This window comes from Neoarius graeffei, chromosome 16 (genome assembly GCF_027579695.1).
Source record: "Neoarius graeffei isolate fNeoGra1 chromosome 16, fNeoGra1.pri, whole genome shotgun sequence".
NCBI lineage: Eukaryota > Metazoa > Chordata > Actinopteri > Siluriformes > Ariidae > Neoarius > Neoarius graeffei.
The window spans coordinates 11,827,091-11,842,471 of NC_083584.1; the positions used below are offsets into that span (position 1 = coordinate 11,827,091).

General features: G+C 39.9%; 1 protein-coding gene across 1 annotated transcript in view; it reads right to left on the reverse strand.

The window, feature by feature from the left end:
- The window catches only part of samd1a (sterile alpha motif domain containing 1a), a 31,427-nt gene that overhangs the window by 12,136 nt on the left and 3,910 nt on the right, over positions 1-15,381 (reverse strand). Inside the window, exons 2-5 of the mRNA XM_060942492.1 lie at positions 10,059-10,323; positions 3,007-3,152; positions 1,599-1,638; positions 1,433-1,514 (exon numbers count right to left, since the gene is read on the reverse strand). Coding sequence (XP_060798475.1) covers positions 1,433-1,514; positions 1,599-1,638; positions 3,007-3,152; positions 10,059-10,323 — 533 coding nt within the window. The remainder of the gene's footprint in view (positions 1-1,432; positions 1,515-1,598; positions 1,639-3,006; positions 3,153-10,058; positions 10,324-15,381) is intronic.

Sequence of the window (15,381 nt, forward strand, 5' to 3'; positions counted from 1 at the left end):
ATCATGCTGTGGGGCTGTTTTGCAGCCTCAGGTACAGGCAGTCTGGTTCGGGTGCATGGCACCATGAAAAAGGAAGATTACCTAAAAATACTGAAGGAAAACATGCAGAAGTCTGCTCTCACTTTGCGCTTAGGTCGTCGTTGGGTCTTCCAGCAAGATAACGACCCAAAGCATACATCTAAAATAGTCCAGCAATACTTCAAGGATACCAAGACCAACGTCATACAGTGGCCTGCACAGAGCCCAGATCTCAATCCAATAGAAAACCTGTGGCAAGTGCTGAAAAAGAACGTCCATGCACGAAAACCATCCAATTTGGGCCAGTTGGAACAGTTTGCAATGGAGGAATGGGCCAAAATTCCTCAGGAGACCTGTGCCAACCTAGTGAAAAACTATTCCAAGAGGTTGTTGTCAGTTGTGGGTCAAAAAGGGTACACAATTGACTACTAATGGTCAGGGGGCTAATAATTTTGAACATCTCACTTTTGCTGTTTTTGGTTGAAACTCAGTGTGATAATAAGATATCGTAATGAAACTTGTTGGACAATGTCTTCATAGTGCATTTATTTCAAGAATAAAAACATTTGTTGTCAATGGTCATTTTCATGGAGAAATCAAGAATTATGTTCAATTCCACAAGGGGGGCTAATAATTTTGAGTTCAACTGTATTTATTTATTTTTGTGTGTGTGTGTGTTTGTGTAGTTTGATATTTGTTTGAGTGTTTTGTCCGCCGGTTGTGGTGTAGCTCCAGACCTAATTTGGGCGTCGGTTCCCTCCAGGCCTTGGTTCGCCGTGGGCGATGCCTGCGCTCCCAGCTATGGACTCATTTTACATCGTGGTTGTCCAGCGCTCTGCGCTTTAACGCTTGGTGTGATGTTCCGAGCGATGTTGCTCGGTGGTGTCGTGGCGGCTATGCAGGCGGTTTGGACATACCAGCGCTCTGCGTGGCGGAGCTTCTCTGCTCGCTTTGTGGATCCACGGCGTGGTGTTCGAGTGATGTTGCTGACGGCATCACAGCGGCGGTGCTGGAGATGTGGGACTCGTTTTCGTGCGCCTTTTAGTGGGACTGTGGCTGCTACACCACGGGAATTACAACTTGACCCCTACTTGGTGGACTTTTTACTTTTTTATTTATTTATTTTTTCCTTGTCTATAATTGTAAAGCGTCCTTGGATTTCTTGAAAGGCGCTATATAAATTTAACTTATTATTATTTAACTTATTATCTGCTCTCCCAGAAGGAGCTGCTGACGTGCCTTAATCAGGAGTGAATGGGAGGAGTCGGATCAGGTCTAGTTCCGCCCCCTGGACTTTTTCCACTATTAAAGAAGCTAAACGCATCACTATATCACTACATTTATCATCCTGTTAGTTCACCAAGCTCAGACTTAGCCATGATTCTGTAAAATTAACCCCTGGCTTGCGACTTACCCTCCTTTCTTCATCCCTCCATCCTCGACTGTTTCTGTTCCTTGTGAGTGAGAAACGTCATCCACGTTATTGCACTTCTTGCCTGAGAAAACACAAACAGAACGTGAACTCATGCAGAGAAACTCGTGTTTTAAGTGCAGTGTGTGAACACAGTCAGATCACTCACCCTCCTCGAGCGGGTCTGATCCCACTGCCTCGTCCTGGTGCTGTCGAGCACACACACACACACACACACACACACACACACACACCGTATTCAGTCAGGGATCACGGGGTAGAAATGACTTTCACATCACATCTCCTCTGCCACTAATTCATAAAAATACACTTAAATCTAATAATAAACTCCGGAAGACCATCTCACACACGGCCCTACCGTGTACTGTAGCCGTGCGCTAATTAGTGATGAAGGAACAGAAATAAATACTTTTGAGCAACGATAATAAAACAGTAACAGTCAGTAACAAGCCTGAAAATTATTTCTGAACTGAAACTAGAGGTAGGGGTGAGCAATATCACCCAAATAAAGATAGATAGATAGATAGATAGATAGATAGATAGATAGATAGATAGATAGATAGGAAAAAAAAATCACAATATTTCATATCATGACTCGGGCTGGGCAATATACAACAATGTCATAATAATAATAATAATAATAATAATAATAATAATAAACAACATTTTTTAAGATGTATTTTTTAAATTAAATATCAAATATATTTTTTTAAATGTAAATTGACGAACTAAAACAACTGACGTTAAAATTTTGTACCTAATCTTTCATAAAACTGCAAAAGGTGAAAAAAAAAATGTTTACACTTGTCATTTTTCAGGCTCAAATAATATTTATTTATTATAAATATTTGGAAGAAATCACCGAAACACTCAAAAGAAAAAAAATCTGTACGTTAAAAAATAATTATAATAATTACAAACTGACTGGAAGCAGCGGATGTGATTTTAACATTTTGTTGTTAACCTTAAAAAATATATTTTAATTTTAAAGTGTCTCTGCTAAAGTATTTCTGTGCTAAATATTATTTATTTATTTTTACTAATAAAAATATATGGAAAAAAAACCCTGTAAAAATCTGTCCATTTTTTTAAAATTATAAACTGATATAGCGAAAAGTTTTACTTAATCTTTAAAAAAAAAAATGTACATACTTGTACAATTTTCTCTTTTTCAGAATTAAATCTTATATTTTTATTAATTTTTTTAATCTAAAAACTAAAATGAATGCATTATAAATTTCTTTATTGGTAATTTTTTTTAATTTATGACAGTTTTTTAAATGTAACGCTCCTGTTGGGTTGGTGGTTTGTTTGCAAACCTAAATATGGCAGTAAATCCCACACACACAAACGTCTTAATCACAACGAGAGATATCTGAGAAAAGTGTATCGTGTATGAAAGGATCACAGTATCGATATTCCACCGTATCGCCTAGGACATCCAGGTTCAGGAATTTAACTTTCCATTAACTTCAGTGGAACCTGAACAGAGTGTTAAAGCTCCGGTCCTGAGCTCTGTGTGGCTTAACGATGTTCTGCAGTGAAAACTCGCTCACCGGCGACGCCGTGCAGCCGGACAGCAGCTGATCAGGAGTGAGCGCGCTCTCGCCGGCCCTCGGCTCCTCCTCCCGCGTCAGCGCGCTCCGCTGGGCCGAGGGACAGATGGCTGCCGGCTGCAGCACCGCTTCCAGCTCCGGGGAGCCTGAGAGTGAGAGAGCGAGAGAGAGAAGAGAGGGAGGAAAAAAGAGAAACAGACAGGGGACAGAGAGAGAGAGAAACAGACGGGGGGGAGCGAGAGAGAGAGAAAAAGACAGAGAGAGGGACAGAGAGAGAGAAAGAGAGGGAGGAAGGAGAGAAAGAGAAACAGACAGACGGGGTAGAGAGAGAGAAGGGAGATAAGAGAGGGAGAGGAGAGATGGAGGAAGAAAGAGAAACAGAGAGAGAGGGACAGAGAGAGAGAGGAGAGAAAGAGAAACAGAGAGGGGAGAGCAAGAGAGAAAGAGGGGGGAGAAACAGACAGGGGGGAAGAGAAACAGACAGAGAGAGAGGGACAGAGACAGACAGCAAAGGAGAGAGAGAGACAGGGATAGAGAGAGGGAGAAAGAGAAACAAACAGACAGACAGAGAGAGAGAGGGAGAGATAGAAAGAGAGAGAGAGAGATGCCATGATGAGGCAGCTGTACAACATGCACATCTAATCAAATACAATGACTCTGTGGCATCAGTAATGGCTTTAACCACACACACACACACACACACACACACACACACACACACACACACACGCCATTAATGCTGCCCATTATAATCTGCCTGATGCTATACACATCACTGTTAACACTCTGGTGTGTCCTGGTATCCCTGACAGAAGGGTGAGTGAAGAATAAAGCTACACTCGGACAGCGATGTCGTGCGTTTGTTCAGAAACTTTTCACTCACGGCTCGAAATTCGCGGTGGTCCGGTCGCCCGAGGCGACTTAATTTTTCATTTGGCAGGTAATTCCTGGCTAGTTGAAAATAAAAAATAGATATGAAGCGAAGATTCAGACACACCGTCAACGAAAGCCGCCACATATTAAGCGCGTGCCGTGTCTGTGTTAATCGACGTGTTTATCGGCAGGACGGAAAATACCGAAGAATTCCGAATCATATCGTGTACGAGTCAGGCTGTCGGTTTTTTCACTACTGCGCATGCGTATAACGCATCTCATTGAATATCGCGGTAATCACGTTATCAAATTCAATAGATGTGGCCACATTATCGCCCATTTAAACACGTGTTTTTGTTGTTGTTTACCGTACATCTACATCTGCCAAAGCTACGTTGCGATGTGGAATTTTCTGAAAGGTGTACAGAAACCGCCAGAGACGGGGACAAAGCGACCTCGGTCTGAAGAGGAGAAAAAGGCCGCCGATAAAGCGTACGAGAAGGAGAAATGACAAAGGACTTATAAGCAAACGTGGGAGCAGGGTAGGCCCTGGCTGCGATACGATTTTTATGGAATAATTAATTTTTTTCAAGTTGATTCCTAGTCAATATGAAGCTCCTAATGCTTTCTCTCTCATAAATGGTTAAATACAGAAAGCATGTTGGACGTATTTTGGGTGCTACAGTCATGATAGTAAGTATACCGTATTTTTCGGACTATAAGTCGCACTTTTTTTCATGGTTCGGCTGGCCATGCGACTTATACTCCGGTGCGACGTATATATGTTTTTTTTTTTTTCACCGCGGAATAACTGGAGCTGATGCTGAGTCTGACGACAGCCACGCAGAAGAAGAGGAAACGGCGCTTCGTCTGCCGCTGGAGGCAGAGTTGTTCAGAAGCGACACCGAGGATGAGGAATTCAATGGATTTGCTGATTTGGAGTGAAATCATCAGCTTGATAAACTTGATTGACCTGTGTTTTATTATTAATGATAGGCCTATAGTTATTTAAATAGTTATGTAGTGATTTTAGGCAGTGCTTAATTTGTGAAGTGGGAGGTCCCAGAACGCAGGAGGTGGGTGGGTCCGGCAACTCAAAAAAAAACAAAAAAAAAAGGCGGGGGATGGTTTACTATAACTTTACGCACATGCGCTTATTGTGTGTGTAAAATAATAATAATAATAATAATAATAATAATATCAGACATTATGATCTTAGAAAATGCTTTAGTGACAAACAGTTACAGACAGTAATATGTCGTGATATTATATTATAAAATATTAATTTTTATTAGTCTATATATTAAATTATATATTACATTTATCTTCTAAAATAACAGACTGTACTCATCACAACCGGTTTATTTCACCATTGGAGATCAGATCACACAAGACATGAGTTAAATGACTCATTTTAAGGATTTAAGTAGGGGATTTAAAAGCGGTTGTTGTTGTTTTTTTCACTAGACGGTTGTTTTTACTACCGTACCTGTCTTTGGAGATGATATACCTATAGCCTACTTGACCTCTGATTTGATGAAATAAAATTCGACAAAAATGAAGAATGACTCTCCTCGATGATGACTACAGCTTTAATAACAATGATGAAAGAGCCATGGGGCGATAATAAGCCCTACCGGTAAAAATAATCTAAAAGCAAACTGATTAATGCATCAGTAATAGGCTACTAATATTAGTTATAATAATAATATAGGCTATTAGTAATAACGATAGTGATAGTATTAAAGATAGTAGTAGATATTTAAAATAATCAGACTAGGCTACTTACAGGGCAAAGGGTGCGTTATCACTGCTCAGCTGTTCGTTTATTAAATAAACAATGCAGTCGCGCAGTAACCACGCGCCGCTTATCAGATAGAATCACAGATTCTATGGATAGAATAACCCTTCAAAAAAGTGCGACTTATAGTCCGGTGCGACGTATATATGTTTTTTTCATCTTCATAATGCATTTTTTGGCTGATGCGACTTAAACTCCGGAGCGACGTATAGTCTGGAAAATACGGTATTTGTTTTCAATACTCATACACCAAGTTGCCAAGTTTTCCAATATATTATTATTTGTTGATATTATATTATGGTGCTCTGTGTTGTTCTCATTTATGTATTTAACAACAGTATCAAAATACTCGGGTCTTGAAATAAATGCACATTAGTCATGAACAATGGTAACTCCTCTCTTTTGCGTTATTTTTGACAGAAGTAAAATTCATACATGAACAAATTTTGGCGAGTTGATTTTCTGTTTGGCGAGTTACTTTGGAAGGGAACTAGTCCGGCTGGCTGGTGAAAAAATATATGAATTTCTAGGCCTGTCACTCTTCACTATATTTACATCAAATAATATATTTAAGTTTTTTTTTTTTGAAACGCCAGCGAAAGCACCACGACGCCATTCTGCTCACCGGTCCTTTACTTCCAGGTGCCCGGGTACGATTTGAACACAGCGAGTTAAAACATTTTATCATGCTTGAAATTGTATCTGACAATCAAACAACGATGAAATAAAAGTCAACGGGTCAAAAACAAGAATTAAAACTAGAGGTACAGAGACATGGGGCAATCATTATGACAAAAAAAAAAAAATTTCATATAATATTTCAAGTAATTTCTATGATACACGGCATGCATCGTGAGATCAATATCAAAGACAGAGGTTTCATTTCCTGATATTTACATCGAGACGTGATAAATGACTGATATTTTTATTCAATGTTCAAAGATAAATAAATAAATAAATAAATATTAACCTTGTAAGAATTTACCATGCTTCATATTGTGATAGGGTCGGGCGATACGAAGATAAAGCATCAACATCATGATAAATTACGTCACGATACATTTTTCTGAGACATCACGGATACCGATTAAATTACAGTATCTTTAATACGTTTTTTAAATAATTTAATTACAGACTGACTGGAAGCCACTGTTTAAAACGTTGTACATAATTTATTTAAATTAAAATTGTAAAATGTTTTTCTAAAAACGTAAAGTTTAAGTTGCAGTCTGTTCAGAGAGAGCCAACCAGAGCTTATCGGTGGTTGCGTGGGACAAAATCACAGTGTGTACACGGTGTACATGTGAATAATGACGTGTCGACTTCCACCGTTTGTTACACTGACGATAACTGGCTGGCTAAGAAGGGAGGGAGGAGGAGGAGGAGATATGATGCAAAACGGCTGACCGGTCGTTTTGTTGAGTAGCTGAAAGCATTCATTCGATTCACTTTGAGAATTTTTATAAAAGTTAAAAATAACGTGGAAAAATTCAGAATGCCGTCACAAAATAATGAAACAAGTTTTTCCTTGATCTGACAGCAGACCGATCGACTCAAAAACCAAAAAAGCAGATCGCGAGACTCGGCCTGCCACCTGTCCATCCCTACAACTGGAAACACGAAACCGACTTTCAGGAAATGTCTGGAAATTACAAACGAAGGAAAAAAAAAAAATCCACGCTTGAATCTTACCGTGTCCGAAATCGCTCCCTACTCACTAGCTAGGGCACTATGATTATAGCCTTAATAGATATTCGTCAATTTTCCATACTCGACTGATGTTAAATGCATGCTCGCTTAATTATTATCTTTTTTGCATTGGATGTAAAATATCGTCTGCTTGCTTATGTGGTTTTAATTCTGAAACGATAAAGCATTTTTTCTCTTTATTGTCCACTTTTTGCTGCCCGTAGGAACAAACTGCTCTCCTCAGCTGCTCATTTATTTGCAAGCAGCTGGTCTACTATGTCGGACTCAGTTAAAGTGCATATTCTGGACCAATTTCGTGTTTTTTTATATGAAAGAATGTCCCTTTCCACACTCATCCAGAAGGGTAATTTTGCACAAGGCCATCTGTCTACAGCAGAAAAAAATAAAATCACAAAACGCGTCTGGAAAAATCCCAAGGGATTCTGGAGCCAGATTCGTGACGTTATCTATCTGCAGAAGCGCCAGCAGGCTGCGAGAGTTTTGCACGGTTTCAGTGCACAGCCTGTGTAGACCAAGCGCTCCCATTTCTCTCTCATTGTCCGGTCTGTTGGGAAACGATGAGTACTAATCCCATCAGGATTGGTGTTGCTACACCCTCCTACGATACATCTGTTAACCATTTTAATAATTACGCGATAACGTTGAAGAAATTTGCAGAAAACCACCAGGTCGTTTTCTCATAAACAAACCAGCGCTGACGTAGGATTCAGAAGGAGGCGTCCCGCACGCAACGTCACGAAAATCAATGTTTCCCGGGAAATCCAAACGCCAAGTTTTTTCAGAGGCGGACCAATTCGCCTCAAATGGCTTGATTTCAACTGAATTTTTCTGGTATTGCGCAAGGTGAAAAAAAATTGCACAAAATGCAGAATGTGACAGATATTTGACCAAAGTTTAATATAAAATAGGAGAATTACATTGATCTTGCTCCTGAATTTACCCGTGATATGCACTTTAAAGTATCCTCTTTCTTATTGGGTTCCAATTTGTTATCTTTTGATAACAACAGAAATTTATTTTCATATGTCCAAACTTTTATTGAGGAATCTAAACGATTCCACACACAGGAACAGTTGGACCAACTGTTTGCTTCTATTCCCTCCGCCTTTTGTTTGTTTGTCTGTTGTCTTGTCGTTTTTGTTTGTTCTATATATCAATGTAAAATGTTATTCGGAGTAAAGGCCAATTTATGCTGACAACCCAGTCCTCGCAGATGGCGTCGCAGATAGCGTCTGCGAAGCCTCCCCCCCCTTCGCAGACGCTCTGTGCGCACCTCCCAAAAATTGTGACCACCGCAGACAGCCTCGCAGACAAGAGGGCTCTGATTGGTCCACTCTACATCCGCTGTACACGCACTTCCGCTTCCTTACTTTCCCGGTTTGTTTTGTTTTCACGACCGCCATTTTTAAAAACACGAGCGAAGATGGAGCAGCACGAAGAGCGGTTGATCGAGGAAGTGAGGAAGTACGTACATCTATACGACTCCAGTTCTAGTCATTATAAGTAACCGGAGGATAAACACTCCACTAACCACACCCACCAACTACTCCTAGCGATTTCGCGACTTCGCGCCCCCTTGCGTTGTGGCGGTGAATAACATCGCGCACGCCTATTACTCCCCGCTCAACGATAAATTACAACTGTCTGCGAAAAGCTATCTGCAAAAGCCTTGTCGCAAGAGCATGCAGAGGCCCTAAGCCCCCTTAGATGAGCTTTAGTGCTCTTGGGGCAAACTCTGACCCCAAATATGTTTAAATAAAAAATAAATTAAATTTTTTTTTTTTTTTAAATAGTGCACTATATAGCGAAGACGCCATTTTGTAGTGCTGTCCGAAACCTTAGTGAGGATTATTTGCACCCTATATAGTGCACTCAAAGTATCCCACAATGCATCACGAAAAGTAGTGTACAACGATGGTCACTAACCAAAGCAATATATCCCATCATGCATTGCAGTCGCGGTGAAAGAAATCAAATTAAAAGTCTCAAATTTGATTTTGATTTAATAAAAGGCAGCGGCAAAGAAGAAAGCAAGTATTCAGCCTTGATTTAAAAGAACTGAAGGCTGCAGGTACTTTGTATTGATTAATGTGGGAAATGCGCTCAGTATAATATGGATTTATCACAAAAATACACGCATGTGTTTATTATTTTGAAACCCACCAGCCGACTGATCTGGCACGTTTTAATTGTGCGACAGTAATGACGTAAATACCAGCGCGACGGACTAGTGTCCGAAAGCGGTTTTTCATTTTATCAATGAGCTCACTGTATAGTCCTCTATACAGTAATTCCCTATATAGGGAGTAGGGAACGAGTGAGCGATTTCGGACACACGGAAAGTCATCAATCAAAAACTGTCACAAACTGCTTCCTAGTTGCTTCCCTCAGGAAAACATTCTGCTCGTCTCCTGATGTAGGAAAAGTGAGCGGATATGATATATTTTAATATTTCCAAAATGATATGTAAAAAATGAACACTGTGGAAGTTTTGTTGCTCAGATCATACTGGATGTATTAAGAGCATACAGTGAACAGGCAGCCATTTTGTGAAATATGATATAACATGACCTTTACAGTGAAACACTGCTGTTCATGTTCACTCAGTCTGTGGCTGAATAATATGAATGTTAATATAATCGCTGAGCCGTGTCTGTGTGTGTGTTACCCGTGTCTTGTTGGACCGCAGGCTGTGTGTGTTCAGGAGAAACTCGAGCGGCGTCTCGGTCCTTCTCTGGGGTGCTGTGGCATGAAGAGCCGTTCTTGGAGGACGTGGACGAGGCTCTGGTCGTCTCCGCCTCGGGGTCTGTAATGACAGGACTCAGGCTGATGCCCGAGTCGGCAGCGCTCTGTATCTGCATGCAGGGAGCGTCCAGACTGGCCTCCTCCTCGTCCATGCTGCTGTCCATGCCGGCCGTGGTGGACAGCTCGTCCTGCAAAACGGTCAGAAGCAAGATCTCAGATTCAACGCATGACTGCTCGAAGGGACACACTGGAAAACGCTCGAGCCATCACATCTGTACTGTACGGATCTGTACTGATCCGATTCCTATCTGTATCCAGGTTCTGCAGTGTCGTGAGGACTGAGTCACTTTACCAGCGATTAAACAGAATATTTTCACACATGTAACACTTCTGACTGGATCTGCATCCTGGGTAAGACATACAATATCAGCTGACCTTTATGGAGAGCAGACAGCGAGGCACGGCGAGAGAGAGAGAGAGAGAGAGAGAGAGAGAGAGAGAGATGTAAAAATAAAAGAAGCACTGAAACAGGTCAACAGTGTGGACTATTGATGTAACAAGTGCAAGACACAATTAATGGCTTTTAACAGTCATGTCTAACCACAACCCACAAACTGAAACATGAAACATCTCTCACACGAGAGAGAGAGAGAGAGAGAGAGAGAGAGAGAGAGAGAGAGAGAGAAAGAAAATTATGGTGCTACAGGAGTGGATTTGTGCTCACTGTACTTCCTATTACACAATATAAATACTTAATACTGTATCTACAAAATATTGAAATATTTTTAGGGGGAAAAAAATCATGACAAAAAAATTAATAAAAATTTTAACACAAAAAGAAGAAATATTTTAATCTGTAATAATAACAATAAATAAATTATATAAAATAAATACATTTTATGTCATAATCTAAAATAAATAAATTATAATATGAAATAATTTATTAATTTAAATTAAACTAACTGGCTCATTTAAACCAATTAAATGTATTAAATTATTATTCATTCATTCATTCATTCATTCATTCATTATCTGTAGCCGCTTTATCCTTCTACAGGGTCGCAGGCAAGCTGGAGCCTATCCCAGCTGACTACGGGCGAAAGGCGGGGTACACCCTGGACAAGTCGCCAGGTCATCACAGGGCTGCACATAGACACAGACAACCATTCACACTCACATTCACACCTACGGTCAATTTAGAGTCACCAGTTAACCTAACCTGCATGTCTTTGGACTGTGGGGGAAACCGGAGCACCCGGAGGAAACCCACGCGGACACGGGGAGAACATGCAAACTCCACACAGAAAGGCCCTCGCCGGCCACGGGGCTCGAACCCGGACCTTCTTGCTGTGAGGCGACAGCGCTAACCACTACACCACCGTGCCGCCATTAAATTATTAATTCAAGAATATAAAATTAATTAAATAACTAATACAATAATTTAAAACATTTTACAATTTAAATATTTAAATAAGTGAAACGTTTCAGCATCCCATCAGCCGCTTCCCGTCACTTTGTCCTTATTTACGAAGAACAAACAATAATCTATAACTCGGTGAAACGGGGGTTTTTTAATAAATAAAAATGAATTTTTATTATTTACAGATTTAAAAAAATATGTAAATAAGAATACATAAAAAAATTATATTAAAAAATAAAATTTATTTCATAATATTAAATAAATAAATAAACTAGTTTAATTTAAAATCAACCCAACAGGTTAATTTAAACCAATTTAATTTATTAAATTATTAATTCAAGAATATAATATAAGATTAATTAAATAATTAACGCGATCATTTCAGCATCCCATCAGCCGCTTCCCGTCACTTTGTCCTTATTTACGAAGAACGAACAATAATCTATAACTTGGTGAATTTTTTTTTAATAATAATAATAATAATAAATAAATAAAAAACCCCGAATTTTTATTATTTTACAGATATTTAAAATATGTAAATAAGAATAAATAAAAAATATTAAAAAATAAAATTTATTTCACAGTATTAAGTAAATAAATAAACAAACTAGTTTAATTTAAGTCAACCTAACAGGTTAATTTAAACCAATTAAATTTATTAAATTATTAATTTAAGAATATAAAATAAAATTAATTCAATAATTAATGCGATCATTTAAAACGTTTTAGAATTTAAGTGTTTAAATAAGCGAAACATTTAAGCATCACATCATCCGTTTCCGGCCATTTTGTCCTTCTTTACGAAGAACATAAACGATAATATAATTCGGGGAAAGTTAAAAAAAAAAATTAAAAATGAATTTTTATTTACATTATTTGAAAGGAAAAAAGGTGCCACGATATTTCTTCAAAAAGTGTATTGCGATATTTCACTGATCACGATATCATGATTTATCGTCAGTTTGCCTTCGGGTCTAAACCGCCCTGTCGTGGCGAACAATTTTTGCACTTAAAAAAAAACCCAACCCGCCCCACCCTCTGTTTACGATAAACAGGATCCTGCATTCTCGCTGCCATGACTTGATCACTGCTGCATGTGGATGATTACAGTTTCGCGGTTTCAGTACTTTGCCCGGATTGACGTGCAGCCAGGTTGCCAGATTGAGCAGTTTTCCTTTCTAATTTGTAGTCTTTGTAATCGCATTAACCACAATATCACTGCTTTCGAAGTGACGTGTGTAAGAGTTTTGTACTATAACTTGAACCTCCTCTATAGTTTGTTAGATTACAGTTAGGATTTGGATATTTTAGATTTTTGTTTTTAAATCAAGTGGGATGTGAACCGGACAATCTGGCAACCCTGGGCGTGTGTGCGTGTCCTCGTTCTTGTAAACCAGCTGTAGCTTGCCGGGTTGCCAAATTAATCATAAAAACTCCTCACACGAGTGAAACTCAACCTTAAAAACAGTGGCGTCGAAATCAAAATGGACAGACTGAACATCTATCAAAGAAAACTTATTTATTTATTTGTCTGTCTATCTTTTCTATCCAGTGTACGGCATTAATTTCCACCCTTCCTCATTTTGTCATGTTACGCCCTGGAACCCGAAATGGACTTGAGATTACACGGCAAATGTTTCCCAAGAACATAACCAAAACCAAACAGGAAGCCCATGTTTGTTTCCTGAAAGGTTCATGAGGCTGTGTTTGAGTCCTGAGGTGCGTATCAGGATCACGGATCTCAGGAGACACCACAAAAAAACAGTCGCACAACTGCAGTTATGAGAGAATGGTGAATGGTTAGATATGAAGCTTGCTGGTACGAATAAAGACGGCGTTAAACCTGAACACTCCTTGGTAACTGCCTGGTCAGGGTCTAAACAGTCAGGAACCGTTGCGCAAATCCGTCAATCTGAATATGTTGAGCAGCTACGAAATGTTGTAAATAATAAGCGCAAAATTTAGTGGATGTATTTTCACCGTCATTTGTTCCTGAGTTCTCAGACACCCTGGATTTTGGGAAATAGATTCAATAAAATTTGTTCGAAGATATCGCAGGTAGGTAGAAACAAAAATAACGTGAGAAAGGGAACAAAAACAGTCCAGCTGTTTTCCCAGTTTAGGCCACGCCCACTTGAATGCTACCACACGCTCCTCGTCAGACGTCTGTGTTTATGAGTTCTAACGTTGTGTCTTGTGACGTGTGGTTTGTTCAGGTGGGTTTCTGAGGAAAAATGGACGGCATGAGAAACCTTTTTATTTTTTAATCCAGACTTTCCTTTTAAATCTTGCTTTACCGAAATACAACGAAACTACAACTGCACTTTTGTTGTGACTTTCTGTTCCTGAACACACCCTCAAAATCTGCTACTCATGGACAAACACGAGTTCCTGAGTTGTAATTATACAAACAGCCCTATTCAGGATGGATTGGTTTATCAGTAGGACGTCTCCTGAGCGATAAAACTCTCGCATCCTGACAGCGGTAAAATGTCCACAGGAGTCGCGAGTCTTTAGCGGGTTGCATTTTGTATGATCGTGTAGTCACATGACCACACTCTGTTTACAACATGGCATCCTCATGGTTCTGAGTTCAGTTTTGGGATGAACCAAGGTTCTGGCAACAATTTAAAAACCCAATCACAAAATTTATGGTTGTGTGACTATTCCAAAGCATCCTTTTTTTTTGTGAATCGGGAAGTGTTTAATATCAGGGGGATGATCACTGAGACATGAACTATAAGACGAAGTACGGCATGTGGGGATCAAATATCTTTTTCCCACTAACGTGAGGTGACGCCTGCTTAGAAAATCATGGGTATGTGTATAGGACTAAAATAATCACCAAAAAAAAAGTATGTAATTCTGCCTGTAATTTTTCCAGAAGAGGACAAAACGCCGACATGGCCGATGTGGATAGAAATAAAATAGCAGAGTAGAACCTGTAACAGGAATAAACAGGAAAACTACCTCAGGACCAAATGTTAACTTAATCCCGTCTGAATAGGGCTTCTGAGGTGACGTTCACAGGCGGCACGGTGGTGTACTGGTTAGCACTGTCACCTCACAGCAAGAAGGACCTGGGTTCGAGCCCAGTGGCCGACGAGGGCCTTTCTGTGTGGAGTTTGCACGTTCTCCATGTCATCCCGTGTTTCTCCGGGTGCTCCGGTTTCCCTCAGTCCAAAGACATGTTTAGTCTAATTGGTGGCTCTAAATTGTGATGAATGTTGTTTGTCTCTGTGTGTCGGCCCTGCGATGACCTGGCGACTTGTCCAGGGTGTACCCCGTCTCTCGCCCATCGTCAGCTGGGATAGGCTCCAGCTTGCCTGCGACCCTGTACAGGATAAGCAGCTACAGATAATGGATGGAAGCAAATATGATTTCTGACAGGACTTGAGGCAGGCAGCATTAAATTTGAATATAGACATGGATATCTGGAACACACACCTCTAATGTTTACCTCAGTAGCACATTTGATCAGTAGCTGAGTTTACTGCTCTGTTTTGAAGTAACCACACTTTTCCCCAATAAACCTGACTTCAATTTTGGTTCATAGGATGATTTTTAATCTAGAAAACGGATTCCTTTGGATCGAATATGAACCTGGATCAGAAGTAAATCGGTTCCATCTTGGACACCACTAGTTTATAAAACAAACAAACAAACAAACTAGGGCGGCACGGTGGTGTAGTGGTTAGCACGGTTGCCTCATAGCAAGGAGGTTCTGGGTTTGAGCCCGGCGGCTGGTGAGGGCCTTTCTGTGTGGAGTTTGCATGTTCTCCCCGTGTCTGTGTGGGGGTGCTCCGGTTTCCCCTCACAGTCCAAA